This window comes from Lathyrus oleraceus, chromosome 3 (assembly GCF_024323335.1).
Source record: "Lathyrus oleraceus cultivar Zhongwan6 chromosome 3, CAAS_Psat_ZW6_1.0, whole genome shotgun sequence".
NCBI lineage: Eukaryota > Viridiplantae > Streptophyta > Magnoliopsida > Fabales > Fabaceae > Lathyrus > Lathyrus oleraceus.
The window spans coordinates 58311683-58332376 of NC_066581.1; the positions used below are offsets into that span (position 1 = coordinate 58311683).

Below are 20694 nucleotides of genomic sequence, written 5' to 3' on the forward strand. Positions count from 1 at the left end.
AAAATGAAAACTGAAATTCCTTTAGGTGAGGGTTTAATTTTCAATCCAGCAGCATTTTAGATCTCCTTGTGGTTGATTGTTGAATGAGCATGAGCTTCTATTTATAGCTGGAATGGATGCAAAGTGGTGTTTGGCTCGTGTGCATGAAACTTGGATCCTTCATGCATGGGCCTGTACAGGTGCGTGCAAAGCCCAAGAATAAATGGAAATGCATGCTAAGATCAAATGTAGTTGAATTGGACGTGTACAAGAGGCTGCACAAGCTTGCATTCCAAGTTATGATGTGAATTGCAAAAATGAGCATAAACATTAAGCTCTTCGAAACTCCCACATGGAAAATCCAAAAATGGTCATGTGAGTAATGGTTGGAAAGCTCTTGGAGTAAGAAATAAAATTCATGTTGGAAAAAAATTCATTTGGAGTTTGGAAATTTATGAAAACTGGCTGTGAAGTTTTGGGTACAAAACATGTCTAGGTTTCCTTTGAAAATTTTCAACAAAAGCAACCACTTTCGAGCCCTTCTGTTTCATTGATGCAAGCCTCAAATGGAAAAACCTCCAACATAAAGGTTGTAGATATTTTCAATATGATAAATTTAGAATTAAATTTTTCATCATTTGGGTGTTTAATGAGAAATTTATGGGCACTTGAAGTTGGACATTTTTCAAATTCAATGACTTAGGTCCAAAGTGACCTATAACGTTTTGTATTATCACATGTGTTTATTTTAGGATTATGAAATTTTGTCCAACATAACATTTGAATCATACATATTAAGCTTTCCAATGAATTTGGTCTAACCTCAAAATAATAAAAATTAAGGAAGTTAGGTCCTTGGGAAGTTGACCTAAAATTAGGGTTTCAATCAAAATGACCTATAATGTTTTGAAATGAATGATGACCTTAAAAGCTTCAAATGGATTTTTGATGAACATGAAAGTTGTTCATATGGTTCTTAAGAACAGTTTTTATCTTGGGGTCATCTTCATTTGGCAAAAACATCAAAAGTTGTGTCTCAGTGATCCTCAGTTTAGTCAGATGACTTGACTGGTCAACTTCTCAAGTCCAAACTTCAAATATTGATGAATGAATGATTGAGGATACTCATATAGGCTCATATATGCATAAAATAATGAATGAAATAACTTCCCTTGATTAAATTTGATCAGAGATTGAGATTGCTTCATGGGCAAGGCACAGTCAAAGCATAGTGGAATTAGGGTTTCCTTGGGAAGCAATCTTCAAGCCCTTTGGGTTATCTTGATCAAATTGGTAAATTGAGATACTTGGGAGACATATATGATGATTAGTAACTTTGTGGACCATTGTTATGCTTTTTCTCATCTTCATCTAGCCACTTCATTGAGCTTAGGAGCCTCCTAGGAGCATTGAACACATGATCACTTGAGCTTCAAAACAAAAAAAAGTTAGTGACATATTTTTGTGCTTTTGGTTAGTAATAAAAATAAGAAAAACAATAATATACAATAAAAGCATGCTTGGTGGTCTCAAACCACTCACACAAGTCCCACCCTTAGGGTTAAGGAGCTACACATGCTATGATCCTTGAGACAATGCATTGAGAAAATGATATGATGCCATGAGGGATCTTAGGGTCAAAATTAGGGTCTTACAATCTGCAAATAATGATGAAACAAGTGGCAATTCTATTTCTGGTGCTGATGAAGCTGCAAGCTAAAGCTCCTCTGATTAGCTCCTTTGACTTTGGTCCCTAGTGATGAGATTGTGTTTATTGATGTGATGGTTTTTGTTGCTATTTTGATAGATTTTCTTGATTTTGGAAATTCTGTTTTGCTGTATTCATGTTTTGTTGGTTTGTATCTCAGCTTGCTTATAGCTGAATATGTACTTGGTTTTGTAACCCTTAACTTTTGACATTTTGGTTTATGACTGAATAGACATTTATTTTGTCTCTTTGGTCTCTTTTGGCTAAAAAGGGGGAGAAGTATCTATAGCTATAGATGATGTTGTATGTTTGTGTAAGACCCCAATTTTGACCCTAAGATCCCTCGTGTAATTTCATCATAAGCACTAGCATTGGGATCACACCTTGGCATCCTCCTTACCCCTCCTTCATTGGGTTTGTTTTGGGAGAGATCACCAAGCACTTTGTGATTATATCATACTTTTATTTTATCATTTCACTAACAAAAATACCAAAAATATTTCTTTGCATTTGTCTAACTCTTTTGTAGAAAGGGCATGATTCCATTTATTCATCAAGTTCACATCTAGGGTTTGAGACCCTCATGAACAAAGAGCATAACCAAGAATTGATTCAATAATGGTCATGAACATCATATATGAATCCCAATGTTCTCTACATGTTATATTGATCAAGTTTTCTTCAAGAGTTTGAGGGTGATTTGCCTTGGAAACCCTAGTTTGACTAGGTATCTTGAGTAACTTCTCCAACAAGCAATATCATCAATTGATCAAATTTCTAAAGGGAAACTTCAAAATTCATCATCTTATGCATATATCATCTACCATGAGCCAAGAAAGTCAAGAGGATTGGAAGTTATCAAGTTGGTTGATGATGGTTGGCCAGATGGATTCATCTGATCAAAACTGGGTCTCCCTAGACCCTATATCCTATAATTTTCACCATATGAAAATTATTCCAAGAGAAAACTTACTCTAAATGATATTCCAAACAACTTTGATGTTGAGACCTAGATCTAGTTTTTCTTGGAAAATCATTTTCTATGTTGAAACATTATAGGTCATTTTGTCTAAACCCTAATTTGAAAGTCAACTTCCCAAGGCCATAACTTGCTCAATTTTTATAAGATGAAAGATTTCCAAGTTGAACAATCAAATTCAATATGCCTATTTCAACTTTGATGTTTGGAGTGGAAGCTAATTCAACTTTTTTGAGCATGTGATATGAGGTTACATTATAGGTCACTTTTGACCTATACCATTGACCAAGTGATTTTTCCAAACTTCAAAAATGCATAACTCTATCATTTCAAATCCAAATGACATGAAGTTGGTGACGATTTTGAAGGTCTTTGAGAGAGATACAACTTTGATAAAGACACTTTTCTCATTTGAAGCTCATACAAAAAGTTAAGCAAGGTGGAATATTGAGACATATGGCTTGACACTTAGAAAAAATTTGATATGTCAAAAATTTCCAAACTTCCACCTCAAATTTCTCCGAGTTCCAAGATCCAAATAAAAAAGTGTTGAACATGAAAGTTGTTCCTCTTGATCTCACCTTTCCAAAGAGCTCAAATTCATTCATTCTGGACAAGGAATGCATAGGCTGTGCATGGCATGAACATGGTGTCATCACTTGGCAAGGATCAAACTTCAAATCCAAATGCACACTTGCCTTGCAATCCAAGCTGAATTCAGACTATCTAACATTCATTTGTGGACTTATTGCAATGATTTTGTGGGCATATGCGCATCCATGCACCCATGCATCATCAATGACCAAATTTGGAAAGTGATTTCAAGTGTGCAAATATCAATGGTTTCAGCTATAAATAGAGCCTCATATGCTCAGCAATCAACACACACTCGCGCCAGCTTTGATCCCCTATCTCTAACCCTCACTTTGCAAAGGATAAACCTGAGAAATTCATTTGAATTTGAGGTTGAATTTCCACTGTTTTGAAATTCAAATCTCCAGAAATCCACAGTCTTGTAAGTATCCAATCCTTCTTCTGCAAGCAAGTGGAGTGAGATCAAGCACAAGCAAGATCAAGATCAGTTGAATCTAGACCTCCATTGAAGGTATTTTCCAGAAATTTTGATCTCTTCGATTCTCTCAAATTCTTGCTCAATTCTATTGATTCTTTGGTTGTCTGAAGTCCTACCAATGTAGGCAAGAAGATTGAGTTGCTTTGAGGCCAAATCGAAGCAACTTAGTTCATGTACCTCAAATTTCAACTCCATGTATCTCTCAATATACTTGGAGTTAGAGTGAATTGAGGTCAGATTCGAGCTCAGTGCCATTTTTATTTTGAAATCATGTCCTTGTTTTTAATTTTGGTGATGGTTGATGGTGGACCAGTCCGGTGAGGTCCACCGGAGAAGAAGACCGGAGCTACAGCTTCGGCGATGTGTTGGCATCTCTCATAGCCATAAGATCCATCTTATTTGTTTTAATCACGATCGTCCCTTTTAAATACCAATGTTATGGTGCGCTGACTCATGTCAATCGCGGATAGCGCGTTTCTGGCCACTTGATCTGCCACCTCAATTAATGAGGGAGATCAAGTGGTCCACGTTTTTTCTGATATTTTAATTTTCATTTTTATTGCATTATTTTCAATAATTCATATTAAATTCAATATTGATCCAAAAAATATGGGACTTTCACCAAAAAAATTCAAATATTTTTCTCTTTCATATTCTGAATTAAAATTATTTTTTGGATCATTATTAATATTTTTCATGAATTAATTGATTTAGAATTTGTTTTTAATTGTTTAAAAATATTTTTAAATGTCCAAAAATTATGAATTTTTTCTCCAAGGTCCTTTGACCTTGTTTGACCTATGATAAATCTCATGGCCCTTTCTTTGGTGTTTTGATGAGATTTTAGGAATTGGACAAACCATATTTAATTTAAATGCACTATTTTAGTATTTTAATTTGAATAAAATGCCAAATAAATTTGTTGACCAATTGTGATGACTTGTTTATATTTAACTCTTGTTGTTGGGCCTTGGTCAAAGTTGATTTGACTTTGTCAAATTAATATCATTGGATTTAGGGGATTGATGGAATGTACATTCCATCTCCCAAAATGAATGGATGATATTAATTTGGTAAAAGTCCTCCTTTGACCAATTTGTGTTTTGATCCATTCCCCTCCCACTTCATCTTATTCCCTTTCTTCATTCATTCATTCCATTTGGCCTATGACATCTCAAAGTCCTAATGCTAGTTGATTGAAAAATTGACATGAGTATGGATGAGATTAGGCCACACCTTTTGCATATTCTTTTTGTGTGTGGTATGTTTCATGAGCATAGTCCATTATACTATGTCTCTAACATGCATTAACACCAAAATTCTATTGCTCGACCTCAAATAGTTGTGACTTTTACATAAGTCCAATTACGATTGCTTAACATAGCGCTAAATTTATGACATAAAAGGCATAAGCATTCTAGTTAGTGAGATTGTAAGTCTCCCCTCTTTCATGGTATTGTGTGGAAACTTGGCCTTCTTTCCTTCCTTTGGAAGATGTTTTAGCTCAAGGATTCATGCTTGTGATAAGTGGGTTGAGTGTTCTCCAAAGAATGTCTTGAAATGAAAAGCAAAAGCAAAATAAATACTAACTTCTAACTAATTAACTACTAAGTTTTAATTTCAAGCTTTTACTTTAATGCAATTTACTTTTAGCACTCTATTTCATTTGCCATTATTCATATCATTCTAATTGTTTATGTTAATGCAATTTTTACTTTGTCCATTTGGACCGTATTGTGTGATATATTTTGTTTTTGTATACTTTGCTTGTTTGTGTGGTCTTTGACCATTAATGTACATAATAATAACAAAAACCCTAAAAAACTTTTGAGTGGACTGTTGGCTTGATCTTGGACAAATGGACTTAGAATCTAGGAAACCTTCCTAAGCTAAAGGACTTGGTCAATGCCAACTTGCTGAGAAATCAAGTGCTTGTAATTTGAACTTCATCTGACACATCTTTAAAGACATCCCTAAGTTCATCTACAACATGATCATTGTGAAGCTGTTATTTTGAACCTGTGACTTGTGGAATTCATCTGTTACATGGGCTATTTTGCAGAAGATCATGGAATGGATAAGCTTGGATGTGGCCATCTTTATTTGATGCCTTGCTTTTCAAGATAATATAGTTGTGCATTTGTGTGTTGCTTGATTCTAAAAGTCCAAGGGAATTCTGGGTTTCTATTGACATTCTTGTCTATTGGATTGCTACCCACTTGGTCAGATCTTTTCAACTCTTAACTTTTAATTTGGTGCATAGGATAGTCTCTTCATCTTCTCCCCATTTCTTTAATTTCAAAATCTCTCCCTCCATTTTTCAAAATCTTCTTTGTGTGAACTACTTTTGTTCTAAACTTTGACCAATTTTGCAAAAAGATAGAAACTTTGGCCTTATGCCATTGCATTTTCAAACTTCTTTTCTTAATCAAACTTGTAAATAAACTTAACTATACTTGACTTAAACTTTCAAAAAGCAAAAAAAAAGAACTAACACATTCAAACCATTTTTAGGCCTTTGTGCCTTTCAAACTTAATTTTTGTTAAAAGTAATGCATCTACTTTGAAATTTGTATCGCGAACTACGAGGTTTTGATCCCTCATTTTTATGTTGGTACGTAGGCACAAGACCTAAGGTCTTGTCAAACACAAAAAATATAATTAATAAATTCTTTTCTCATCCCCCCATTCTATTTGTTTGTAAACATCACTTTATACCAAGTACATATGCACACAAAAAGGGCTCCCTAGGAGTACCTAGGACACTTTGGGTGCTAACACCTTCCCTCTGTGTAACCAACCCCCTTACCCATGATCTCTGACTTTTTATTAGTTTTGATTTGAAAACTTCTTACTTTTGGGTTTTGTTCGTACTTTTTACCTTTTCCCTTGAAACAATAAAAGCGCGGTTGCGACTCTTGTTATTTGATCTCTAGCTTGTAAATAGCTTAATGATCATGAATTTCCTACTATAGTTTGGTACAGAGAGGGAGAAAAGGGGGAAGTGTTCTGTCTGTGTGAAGCAGATTGGTGCTTGGTGTGGACTAGCTGAAGGGGTGATGTGGTGTGTTCTGAGCACAAGCGCGTGTGTGTTTACTAGTTGCTATTTTTGCTAGTATTGTGTGTATGTTTACTTCTGCTGCTGAACTGATACTTTATTTGATTTCTTGTGAATGTATGATCTGATGTATGTTTTAGCCAAAATTTGCCAAAGGGGGAGTTTGTTGGTTCTATGTGTTGGCATCAATTTTGGCAAAACTTAGGGTTATCACAAGTTGTCACACGTGTTGTCTTGACATGTGATATCAGCTTCCTGCAGGATGTTTAAATATGGCTGTGCAGGATTTAGCTAAGATGTCAGCCCGATGTTAAGACATGTGTATACAGAACATTCAGTCTGAATGTTATGGATCTTGAGATTGCGCTTTTCATGCAAATCTGTGTGTGCTTATATGGAGAATGAATGCACTATTCAAGGAGTAATTTGATTTAAAACCAGAATGATCTATTTTCCAATAAGGGATGATTAGTTGCTGTTTCTTAGAAGATACGCAAGGAAAATAGAATTAGGGTTTTATGATGCCTAGGCCAATTCAAAAGCTTCTATTTAAAGGCCATGTAAAACCTGTTTTAAAGACACAAGAAACGAACGAAAGAGTGAGAGAGTTTTAGGGTTTTAGTCTTGTGTAAGCTTGTGTATTGTGAGCCATTCATTCATCTTAGTGATGTTTGAGTTTGACTGACTTTTGTGTTATAATTTTTCCACTCTAAGCTTTGAAGCACGAGTGTTTGTTTACTTGGTTGAAGCTTTTAAGCAAGATCAAGCATGTGTCCTTGAAGAGTGTCTTCTTTCTTTGTAATATTTATTTTTATATCACTGTTGTGATTGAGGGGGAGTGAGTAGGGTCTCATATCTAAGAGTTCTTATATAGAAGTCACACGGGTAGAGATTAGGTGAAAAGACTGTAAGTTAAAGTTGTTTACTGAGAGCCTTTGAACTAATTCTGTTTAGTGGATTTCCTTCCTGGCTTGGTAGCCCCCAGACGTAGGTGAGTTTGCACCGAACTGGGTTAACAATTGCTTGTGTCACTTGTTCAATTGTTTCTTTGTTTTTATCCTGTTTATATTTTAGTTGTTGTTCAAATATTAGTGTCGTGACATTACCTTCGACATCTCATATCTGATACCAGAATTTCAGTCCTTCTCAAATACTTAAGGATATTCTTGACAGCTACCCAATGAGCATCACCGGGATCAGATTGGTACCCACTCGTTGCACATAAAGCATACGAGACATCTGGTCGAGTACATAACATGGCATACATGATAGATCCTATTGCAGATGCATATGGAATCTTATTCATGTGATCACTCTCTTCCTTTGTTGAAGGGGATTGTGTTTTTGATAGACACAAGCCATGTTGCATAGGTATGAATCCTTTCTTGGAATCATGCAATTAAAGCGTCTCAGCACTTTGTCTATGTATGTATTCTGACTCAGGCCAAGCAGTTTTTGTTATCTATCTCTATAGATCCTTATTCCTAATATATAGGTTGCTTCATCTAGGTCCTTCATAGAAAAGCATTTCCCCAACCAAGACTTTACTTGTTGCAGGGTAGGGACATCGTTTCCAATGAGTAATATGTCATCTACATATAATACCAGGAAAACGATCATGCTCCCACTAACCTTCTTGTATACACAAGGCTCGTCTTCGTTCTTGATGAATCCATATTGTTTTATTGTTTCATAAAAACGAAGATTCTAGCTTCTGGAAGCTTGCTTCAATCCATAGATTGATCTTTGTAACTTACATATCTTTTGGGCTTCTTCTGGTATGTCAAATCCTTCAGGTCGTGTCATGTACATATCCTCAAGAAGATTCCCATTAAGGAAAGCAGTTTTGACATCCATCTGCCATATTTCATAATCATGATATGCAGCGATAGCAAGTAAAATCCGAACAGATTTAAGCATTGCAACTAGTGAAAAGGTTTCATCATAGTCAACCCCATGAATTTTTTTATATCCTTTTGCAACCAGTCTTGCCATATAGGTATGTACCTTACCATCCATGTCGGTCTTCTTTTTGAAGACCCACTTGCATCCTATAGGGTTAACTCCTACAGGAGGCTCTACCAAGGTCCAAACTTGGTTTGTGTACATGGAATCCATTTCAGATTTCATGGCTTCTAGCCACTTCTTAAACTCTGGACCATTTATGGCCTCTTGGTAGGTCGCAGGCTCATATTGATCCATGAGTAATACATCACCTTGATCAGTTATGAGATATCCATATCTCTCAGGTAGGTGACATATCCTACTTGACCTACGATGGTCTTGTTCTACTTGAGCAGGTTGCTCTTCCACAACTACTTGTGTTTCCTGTTCTAATTCCTCCATAGGTGTATTAATGCTTTGTGATTCTTGAATTTCTTCAAGCTCTACTTTCCTCCCACTGATTCCTTTGGAAATAAAATCCTTTTCTAGGAAAACTCCAGTTCGAGCGACATACACTTTGCCCTCAGAAGGATTGTAGAAGTAATACCCTCTTGTTTCTTTAGGATACCCCAAAAATAAGCATTTGTCAAATTTGGGCTCAAGCTTAGTTAAAATTTGTCGTTTCACATAAACTTCGCAACCCCAAATCTTCATGTAAGACATATGTGGTTTCTTACCACTCCATATCTCATGTGATGTCTTCTCAACCTTTTTGGATGGAACACAGTTAAGTGTGCAAGCTGTTGTCAATAGTGCATGTCCCTAAAAGGAGTTTGGAAGATCGGCGTGACTCATCATGGATCGGACCATGTCTAACAAGGTTCTAAGATACACCATTCCATTGGGGTGTTCCAGGAGGAGTAAGTTGGGATAGGATCCCACACTCTTTCAGATGGTCATCAAACTATAGGCTTAAATACTCACCACCTCGATCTAATCGAAGAGTTTTAATATTCTTACCTAGTTGGTTTTGTAATTCATTCTTGAATTCCTTGAACTTTTTAAAGGACTCTGATTTGTGTTTCATTAAATACACATAACCATATCTACTGAAATCATCAGTAAATGTGACGAAGTACTAAAAACCTCCTCTGGATGGTATGTTTAGTGGTCCACATACATCAGTATGTATGAGGGCCAAAAGATCATTAGCTCTTTCACCTTTTCATGTGAATGGATACTTTGTCATCTTTCCAATTAAACAAGATCTACATGTCTCATATGATTCATAATCAAAAGAGTCCAATAGTCCATCTTTATGGAGTTTGGAAATGTGTTTCTCATTTATGTGGCCTAATCGACAATGTCAAAGGTAAGTTGGATTTAACTCATTAGGTTATATCCTTTTAGTATTAATGTTATAAATAGGCATTTCAAGATCAAGGTCATATAGTCAATTGTTCATTTGTGCAGTAGCATAGAATATATCATTCAAATAAATGGAGCAACAACTGTTCTTTATTATAAATGAAAACCAAACTTGTCTAAACAAGAAACAGAAATGATATTCCTGCTAATTTCAGGTACATAATAAAAATTCTCTAACTGAACTATTAAACCACTAGGTAAAGTCAATACATAAGTCCCACGACTAAAGCATCAACCTTTGCTTCATTGCCAACTCGTAGGTCAACTTCACCTTTTGCCAAATCTCTACTCCTTTTTAGCCCATGCACATTGGTACAAATGTGAGAACCACATCCAGTATCTAATACCCATGATGCAGAAGTAGATAAATTAATTTCAATAACAAAAATACCTGAAGATGAAGTCTCTACTTCATTCTTCTTATCTTCCAGGTACTTTGGGCGTTTCTCTTCCAGTGTTCGATCTTACCGCAATGGAAGCAGGTGCCTTCCTTTGCTATGCCTCCACTAGGCTTCAAAGCAGGAGCAGTGGGTTTAGGTTTGGCAACTTCCTTGCCTTTCCCTTTATCACCCTGCTTGGTGGGTCTTTTGTTCAGTCGCTTTCCATTTCCGATCATCAGAATGGACTTCCCTTTTGACTTCAGATTCTGCTCAGCAGTTCTTAACATGGCTAGCAATTCAGGAAGAGATTTGTCCATATCATTCATATTGAAATTAAGGACAAATTGACTGAATCTATTTGACAACGATTGCAAGATCAAATCAGTCGCAAGTTCCTTTCCAAGGGGAAAACCCAACCTCTCAAGGTTCTCCACATACCCAATCATCTTGAGCAGATGGGGACCTACAGAAGCTCCCCCAGCTAACTTGCCTTGAAAAGGGATTTTAAAACTTCAAACCTTTCATGCCTTGCTTGCTCTTGATAGAGCATCTTCAGGTGTTCGATCATATCGAACACTGCCATGTTCTCATGTTGCTTTTGCAACTCTGAGTTCATGGTAACTAGCATGAGGCAAGCAGGTTCATTGGCATCATCGACATGCTTCTTATAAACATCTCTTTCTACCTTAGGTGCAGAACTAGGAGGTTCCTATTCAGGAACAGGTTTCTCCAAGACATATAGCTTTCTATCATGTTTGAGGAGAATCCTCAGATTTCGGTGCCAATCCAGAAAATTTGTCCCAGACAATTTTTCCTTGTCAAGGATTGATCGCAAAATGTTGTTAGAGGTGTTTGTTGTCATGGTAATCTACATGAAAATAATGAAAATATAAGTATCAATAACATATTTAATTAGGCCTTTAATTAAATATGCTCCCACTATTTTACTCAAAACAAATGACCCTCACCATTTGATTCGGAAAATCCCGTTGGAAGATTTTTTAGTGGGTCGAGATCCACATTTCACTTTTTTTTAGGCGGATTACACAAAACTATGTTATTTAGGTAGGAACTCCTTCCAATTGTATCTAATACAACTCTCAAATATTTTTGTTGGGTGAATAACTCCTTATTCCAATCCATCACATGGATCATTTCCAACTCTTGCTTCTACACATATATAATCTTATTATAATTTGTTTAGTTAAGTTCGACCCATTGTTTTATCAATTGGATATTACAATTATCCCATCACACCTTACTAATATAGAATATGCACCTCGCGTAGGCGAAACCTACATTATTCGATACTAGTCTTGATGAGTGCTAAAACTTGGAAAGCATAAACTTAATATTTAATTTGAGGGAATTTGCAATTATTCTGATCTCATCGGCTTATTTATCATATAAATCATCTCTCACATGCATCAGCATACATTCACATGCATCAACATACATAATGAAACAATTATGGCCCCTAGCGCAATTGTTCTCCCAGGCCAATGAGAGAACCTAAGCTAACCTAATAACAATCTAAGTTGTCCTCCTTTGATATTGTATTCTTCTCTTTCTTCATAACATTACATAAAAGAAACTCGTTTTACATACGAGGGAGTGAGATGAGAAAATAAGTTACATTAAGAGATTAAAAGAGAGGCACGACACGCAAGTCGTATTTTAAAATCCCAAAACAAAATAAAGGAAAACTAAGGCCATAACCGATCACCACAAGACAATAATAATAAACACATTATTATTATTAATTTAAATTATGTTAATTAATTAAAACCAAATTAAATTTCGACGATCGATCACACTACGCAGAGTTAGCCGGGGGTTCCGCTGCCCGGTTAGCAGACGGGGGTCAAAGGGGCAGCGCCCCCTGCTGGGTTGCAGGGGCAGTGCCCCGACGCAAAATTTTAATGAACAATTCATTTGAAATCCACATCGTTTTTTGCATCAACACTTGATACTTTAAAGCACAACTCTTGCGCAGTCACAATCCTAATTGCATGACTCTTTGACAGCACAATCCTTGTGCTGTCATGAACCCTAATGCATCAATTTCAGACTGTCAAACACACCTCAATTGTTAATTCAATATGATTGATCAACATGTCATTGCTTCACCATACTAATGTCAGATCAAGAAGCAAATGACCATTGACCGCTCAAAGGAAAACAACTATTAAGTGTTTGAATGAATGAAACAGAAACAGTATATCATATATATATCGTATTTTACATCAGGATTACTTCAATCTCAGTGCTAGCTGCTAAGAATGAAGGTTTTGAGTGAGTGAGAGAGAGAGAGAGAGAGAGAGAGAGAGAGAAATGAAATTGCAACTACACAAATGCTTCTTCACAGGGGTTCTATTTATAGAACCACTTGTGTGGGCTGCAAGTTAAAAAGCCCACTCAAGTGTATGTGGCCCATATCTTATGATATGCCAAAATTACTTAAGCGTGTGGTACCTTACCATATTTCGTATTCTACTTAAGTACACTGTACCTTATGATGTTCTACAATTCACTTAAATGCACCATACCTTACGGTGTTCCTTAGTTACTCTATCTCTCATCAATCCGTCCTTTTGTGTGTGACCTTGTAGGTTTTCGTGACATTAGCAATTATATTAAATCATGTATTTAACATAATAAACAGTGAGCGGTATCTAGAAACACATCAATGCTACCCAAGACACGAAAATGTCATGTGATCTGACAAATCCTTTTGTGATAATTCTTATGTGTATAATTACCCTTTTACCCTTATGTCTATATTGAACACAGGGCATAGACCGTGTCACCCTTGTCCAGTTCAATATTGGGCCCGTAGACATTTATCCTATTACGCAGGATGGGCAAATTCCATCTAGGTCACTCATGTCCCTCAGCATGCTTCGTGGAGTACCCATCAACTGTCTTTATGGTCATCCAGAACAATGTTTGATCAGCAATAAGGCACTCGACTCTACATCTAGGGTACATAGTGGTTTCAGGTGAAAGGGTGGTATACACCATTATCACCATGAGAATAACTTATGACACTTAGCATAACATTCTATATAGTATTCTCATAGCGGGTCAATCCAGTATAAATATTACTCTAAATATTCATACTTATGTTTAAGACTTGATAACTCCTAATCCATGATCCATGAGATGTGATCATCAGTTTATATACATAATAGTCTTAATGCTTTAATGTTATCCCACTTCACAACAAAGCTCGACTACGGATACTTTAAGAATAATGTCCTTATGTTTAATGGGATCTCATGATTAAGTCACACTTGATACATTAAACGGACTAGCTATTCTAGGGACTTTATTAAACAAGCATAATAAATAAAAAGCCTTTTATTATTAATAAATAATTCGATACAAGTACCAAAAGTATTGGCCTCTAGGGCTTACACCAACAATATATTCTCTCTTTGGTCTTCTACCAAATTTCAGGTAGTTATAAATCCTATTTTGCTTCATTTTTCCCCAGTATGTTATTCTTACCCTGTAACCGGTAATGAATATTCCTCTTTTTTCCTCAGCGAGTCATCCTTGATATGTTTACCTTAACCGGTAACAGATGTCCCTCTTCCCGAGTGTATTATCTTCCTACCCAGTAACAGGTGGCAGATAATATATCTCTTTTACTCCTATGTTGAAGATTTTTCTTCCACAGTTGAGTTTGGATTCATATTTCTTTATGAAATAGAATTTCCTTTTGTTTGTTTGGGTACTTCAACTTCGTTTTAATTTACTCTCTTCCCCAAGCGAATGTTTCTTGTTGTGTTGGTGTTATCCTGATACATGCAGATTTCCCCCAATCTCAGTCTTTCTATTTATTTATTTTCATGGAAATTCCCTCGTGTCTCCAGCAGTTTTTAAGTCGTAGCTGTCGCATCTCGAAAAATATGATTCCTCGCGATGATCGCGGAAAAAATTTATGTTCGAATAGAGTCGCCACCAAACTTTATTTATCCCAATGAAGGGATAGGAAAATATCAATAAAACCTTTAGGAAACGGAATAATGGTCGTCGCAACCATATTCGGGTTCGGGAGTGGATTACGTAAGGGGAAGGTATTAGCACCCCTTACGTCCGTTGTACTCAATGGGAACCTTTTAGTTCTAATGTGCGTTTAGAGTGTTAATTTATGTTTGTTTGTTATCTTTGGGTTATAAAATATTGAGAATAAAAATGGATGAGAACCTCAGAAAGGGGAAAGGAGAGGTTTTTTATTAGTGTGCTCGCGAAGATACAGCAATCTCCTGCCTACGTATCCTTATGGTATAATAAGGAAGTCAGAGCATTCGTAGTTCGGGGACTACGGTTGGTTGGTGTTTTTTAATGAACAATTGTTTAGATCGCATCCTAAAGGTTAAACGTTGGCTTGTCTACTTGTTCGCTGTGAATTTTGGCGAACAACCTCTGGTTTACCAAAACTTGTAGAATTGGGTTACTTGCAGGACCAACCACACAAATCCTAGGACATGTGCAGATCTAGATGACCTTGAAGATATCTAGAACAACTTTTGTATCTTTCATTTTGGTTCTCTGAGTATTTTACGTCGAAAGATGTTGATTAAAACGTTTAAATAGATGTAAATTTGACAAGATAAGGTAAATGGCAAAAAATAACTGACGAAATATAAAGTGTCGAAAAGAAAGTGCAGAAAGATAATTGACTGGAAAACGTAAAGGAAATTTGTAAAGAACTTTAAACTTTGTAAAATAATAACTTTGAAAGAATTGGTGTTTGTTTACACATACATGTTCCAAATATGACTCTTTTCTCTCACACGGGTACTTTGAGTATTTTCAGGAATTTTGTACAAGTAAATTTTCACACACCTTCTTTAGATAACAACTACCCTATTTATATACAAATAACATAACTGTTACTAACGACCAAATCCTAAAACTGTGACACATGGCTTTCTTCCTTTCGCCAGATGCTTCCACGCGTTTTCTGCCAAACGTCACAACTCTTTTGAATTTGAAATTTACACTTTACGTCGAAATGACGTCTTTCTCCAGGCTTTGTTGAATTGTTGAAATACTACAAGATCCTCCATGTCTGTCAAAGGTGCCTTTCCAGCTGCAGATATCTTGTCGAAATGTCGAAGCTTCAATTTTGTCGAAGTGTCGAACAACACTTATCAACCAAACCGTTTATCCCATGTCGTCATTTGTCGAAAGAACCATTCTGCATATCAAATCTCATGGCGTCGAAAACGCATGTATACAAATTACCCCCCAGCAAAGACGTTTCGACTGTTTTTCTGGAGAAACAGTCATTTGTTGTCAACCAGTGTTTTGATGCCATGTCATTTAATCTTTATCAAATCCCAGTCTGATAATCTCAATTTCCAACACAGATTCGTCATTACACTTTCTCCAAAATGTCACGTCTAGCCCACGTTCAGAGTCTACCTCCATCATTTCCTCACATCATGGTCTCTTTTCAACTTCCACCTCTTTAACATTCCCATCAGAATCGGCCACGTGTCCCACTATCATCATTACCATTCTAAAGCGTTTCATCATCTTCTTCCTATAAATACCCATAAACCTTTTTTCCTTAAACCCTTTTCCGTTTCAGAGCATTTTTTCTTCATACCCATTTCTTAAGCTTTCACATTTCTCTGAGAAATCTTCTTAAATCCCTCCTAACAATGGCGCCTCAAAAACCCTCAAGCAGCAAACATTCCAAGAAGAAACAAGACTCAACTTTCTCTCCAGTGCACGATTTAAAAGGACCAATAACTATTGGAAATCAACAGTATGTTCCAGAACCTCCAAATGAGAAAGAAAAGGAATGCATATATAAATCCCAGGTACTAATCCCTGCTCTTATTTCTGGAAACTGTCATGCTATGTTAGGTCCCCTTACAAATCCATAGATTAAACCAGAACGTTTAAGAGAATTTTTTCCATCTTACTTCCACACAAAACCCATAGGCGCTGGAAGAAAACCTCAGCCTAGAGAGGACGTTGTAGAACAAAATGACCCATCAGATGCTGGAGAGTTGAACTTAGCTTATCTAAATCACAATAGGATATTTAGAACCTGTCCATGGTCGAAAGACCCCTCTGACTACGTATCTTGGTTAGATAAAATCGAAAAGGTTAAAGGAACTTTTTGGAAAGAAGTAGGCATTTTCGACCTTATTCAGTTGTCGAGAGTAGGACCCAATATCTGTCCAAATATGCTTTTGGCTTCTCTCTACTTTTGGGATAGTACTTACAACACCTTTCATCTCCCTTGTGGGATGGTTACGCCTACCCTTTTCGACGCGGCAGCCATTGTTGGCCTTCATCCCAATGGTGTAGATTTCGACCCTACTGTCCTTAATGAAGATACCATTGCTTTCGAGACTAGCCTTGCTCCCTATTCTTTATTTACGTCCCATTATCATGACAAGAGCACCACTGAAGTTTCAGATGTCGAACACATAGCTTTTCTGACTTTATGGTTGTCCAAATATGTGTTCTGCTCTCGCTCTCTTCAAGTTGCCAAGAGATTTATCACCATAGCCAATCAGCTTCATGCAGGCACGAAACTATGTTTGAGCGAAATGATTCTGGCGAACCTTTACGAATCTTTAAGTGAGAGCGTACATTTTTTGAAAAACACCAAAGCCCAAGGTAAAATCAACTTATCAGGACCTTTCTGGATCTTGCAATTATGGCTTAATGCCACTTTTGAGGCTTCTCTCCCTATAGAGCCAGAGATAGATGAAGAAGAAGTGAGAAATAGAGTTGTCGAATGGCCAAGGTTGATGCAAATAACGCCAACTGATGAAGGGATTAGCCTTCGACAAGCTTTCAAAAGCTACGTCATGATGTTTGCCAAGAGGTATCAATTTACTTCGACCATGGCACCTTTTGCTGATAGAAGAATTGGACCTAAGTGGTTCACCCAACAACTGCCTTTGGAAATGCAGAAAGATGAAAATACATTTCTGAATGTTTGGGAATCATTCTTAACCCCTAGGCTCCTTTTTTCTTACCGTAACACCACTAAAACTCAAATTGCTTTGATAGTTTATCAACCCAACCTTGTTTCTAGATAGTTTGGTCTAATCCAAATCAAACCTCGACCTATATTCCCCAAGAAAGGGTCTATCATCTTTTATAATTCCCTTCATACTGAGGATGAGGGCAGAGAACTGTCGAAGAAACTGACTGATGACTCTCTCGACATTCGACCAGTTATATTTTGACCATCATTCCTATGTACTTCTGAGTTTGATGAATGGTGGAAAGATTATTATTCCAACAGATTTTTCGACGTAGCTGCCTTTGCTACACACTTGACAAACGCTTTCGCTTTTGTGCAGGATCGAACGAAAAAAGGTATTCAAAGACACGTTAGAGAGATACAGAAATTTCAAAAATATTTCGAAACTGTGTATAGACCTGATGATCTTAGTCGAACCATACACGAAGCAGCAGCAGAATTAAAACGTAAACTGACGGAGAAGTTTGAAAAACTGTCATTGCCCTCAAATCTTCGACCAGAGGCGCGCTATGCCCTGGCTTTCAGTTGTCATCCACCAAAGTTTCCTCCTTTGCCAACTGCTGACTTTGGGGTGGCATTTAGTTTTCCACTTCCAGATTGGTCCCTTTGTGGGGATTTTATGAAAATTCTTCGTCAAAAGTGCAAAAAACCTGCTGAGCGTGTGGTTCCGACTAAGTATCATCTGGACGAATACCTAGGACACCTTCATATTGGAATAGAACACGTTCGCGTGGAAGATCCCAGTTTTGAAGGTGTTCACAGAAAACATGACTTTTTCTTTTGTTATTCTAACTGTATTATCATGTATCTCTTACATTCGTTTTTAATCTCCTTTCTTTCCTTAGCCGTGAAGATCCCTACTAAGAAAGCTTCTGTCGAAGCATCACCCAGTGTTGCCAAGAAACTTTCGACAAAGGTACAAACTTTTATTCTTCTTATTTATTTTCTCTTTTCTAACACTAACTGGATTTGGTCTGCATGACTAGGTAAGTCAAAAACCCGCAATAGTCCAAAAGAGAAAGGGTGAAGAGGAGCAAGAAAAAGATCATGTTCCTAATGAAGAATCTGGTGACGAATCTCCGGAGCTAATCCCCCCTCCTCCTCAGAAGAAGAAACTTACAAAGGTCTCTTCCCAAAGATCTATAGTTAAATCAACCAGGAAAGATTCCGCAAGTACTCCCACTACTAAACTTCAGTCGAAAGACACGGAAAGTGGGAGATCCAGCTTTAATACTGAGATTCCTGAGGTAAGTTTCCTATTTCGACAGTATATATTCACCTTCCCTGCATCTTTTCTTCTAAATCTTGGAATTATTTTCAGGAACAAGTGGATGTCGAAAAAACACCTGAGAGAATTCTGGTAGAAACAGTCCCAGAAGAAGATAACCCCGCAAGTGATCCAATCAGGCAAACTGTAGCAGACTTCGACGCTACAGTGGGTGAAACTTCTGAGGATGACTCTCCTCCTCATCCAGGATTAGATGTTGCCACTCATGGTGATGACGCTGACATGGAGGCTAGGGTCGAAGATGATCATGAAGACGAAGCTGCCAAAGATGGGGACGACCAGTCGAAACATACAGAGGTTGAGCAAACCTTAGAGCGAAACATTCCACCTGCTCCTGGCCAGACCCAAGGGAGTGGCAAATCAACTGGTTCGACTAGCTTCTCTCGCGAGGAGCTCGAAAATCTCAAAGTGAAAAGACCCTTAGAGTATCTGAAGGCAATGCTTAGCGCCCGTTTTAATTTCCAAGATTCTTCTCAGAGCAGTTCGACTACTTCTGGGGCCACTTCTGAAGCACCATCACTTGGCAACATCTTGACCAAAATTAAGACGAAAATCCTTGATGTTGATTTGTTCAAAATTTTGGAAGAGAATTCCCTTGCTCACTTTGAACTTAAAAAACTTTTGAAACAAGTTAATGTCTTGGAAGCTTCTGCTGAAGTTGGAAGTTTTGTGATGGCGCTGATGACCCTTATTGACCTGGCTACTGCAGATCTTCTTCGTCAGAGGGATCTTACCAATCAAATCTCCTCAAAGTCTGAAACTCAAACTGCTGAATGGGATGCCGTTTCGACTTCGACTGACAAAGTTTCAAGGTTGCAACAGCTTTCTGAAACTTATGTCAAAGAAGTTGCTGCTTGTGATGACAACATCCAAAAATGGGAGAAACAGATAGCAGCACTTTAAGAAAAGATCTCCCAAGAGAAAAAACATAAGGCATCCATACAGCAACCTAGGCAGAACGAGATTGACGACGAGTTGAGGGTGGGTATTCGACATGCAGAGAAGGCCCAGCAACTTAGTCAAGAGATTGAGACTCTCTCTACTCACAAGAGTCTTTGTGATCATCGAATCCAGTTTCAGAGGCAGAAGTTCGCCACTTTGAAGGACACTTTTGCCAGTCTTAATTTGTAGTCGAATTAATTTTAACAGCTCTCAGCCCTTTGAGGTTTTCTTTGTAATAACTTTGATGCCATTTTTATTTGGCAAATCTTATCACAATTATATTTGCAATTATTCTATTATTATTTTTACTTCCTGCAATATTGGCTTATATTTTTTCAAATACTTGCCATTTATCCTTAGGATTCTCTCGTCCTTTCCTATTTCTTCTATCTCATACGCGCCATTTGAAAATATATTCAAAATCTGGAAAGGTCCTTCCCACTTAGGAGACCACTTTCCCATTAACTTATCCTTTCGATCCATAGGAAGGATTACTTTCCACACAAGGTCACCAATTAAGAAGGTCTTGAATTTACTTTTTTATTGTAAAACCTTTCGACTCTCTCCTTTTGTCTTCTTATTAGATCTAGCGCACGCAGCCTTTCTTCGTCTAGATCAACTAATTCATCCATCATCATACTCCAATATATATCTGATGGGATTTCATGATGCCTTTGCACTCTGACTGACTGCAGATATATTTCGACTGGTAAAACTGCATCATGCCCGTACGTCAACTTAAATGGAGTCGAATTCGTTGCTTCTTTAGGAGACGTTCGACAAGCCCACAAGACTTGATCTAAAGTCTAATGCCAATTTCTAGGTTTTTTCCCTACATGCTTCTTAATCAAATTTATCACTACCTTGTTGGCTGCTTCAACCTGCCCATTTGCTTGAGCATAGTAAGGTGTCGAAGTAAGGAGTTTAAAACCTGTTTCTTGTGCAA

At 37.2% G+C, this 20694-nt stretch overlaps 1 protein-coding gene across 1 annotated transcript in view; it reads left to right on the forward strand.

The window, feature by feature from the left end:
• LOC127129647 (uncharacterized) overlaps positions 1-19709 on the forward strand; it is a 52654-nt gene extending 32945 nt beyond the window's left edge. Inside the window, exons 4-7 of the mRNA XM_051058797.1 lie at positions 18364-18434; positions 18505-18765; positions 18840-19241; positions 19629-19709. Coding sequence (XP_050914754.1) covers positions 18364-18434; positions 18505-18765; positions 18840-19241; positions 19629-19709 — 815 coding nt within the window. The remainder of the gene's footprint in view (positions 1-18363; positions 18435-18504; positions 18766-18839; positions 19242-19628) is intronic.
• The last annotated feature ends 985 nt before the right edge of the window (positions 19710-20694 follow it).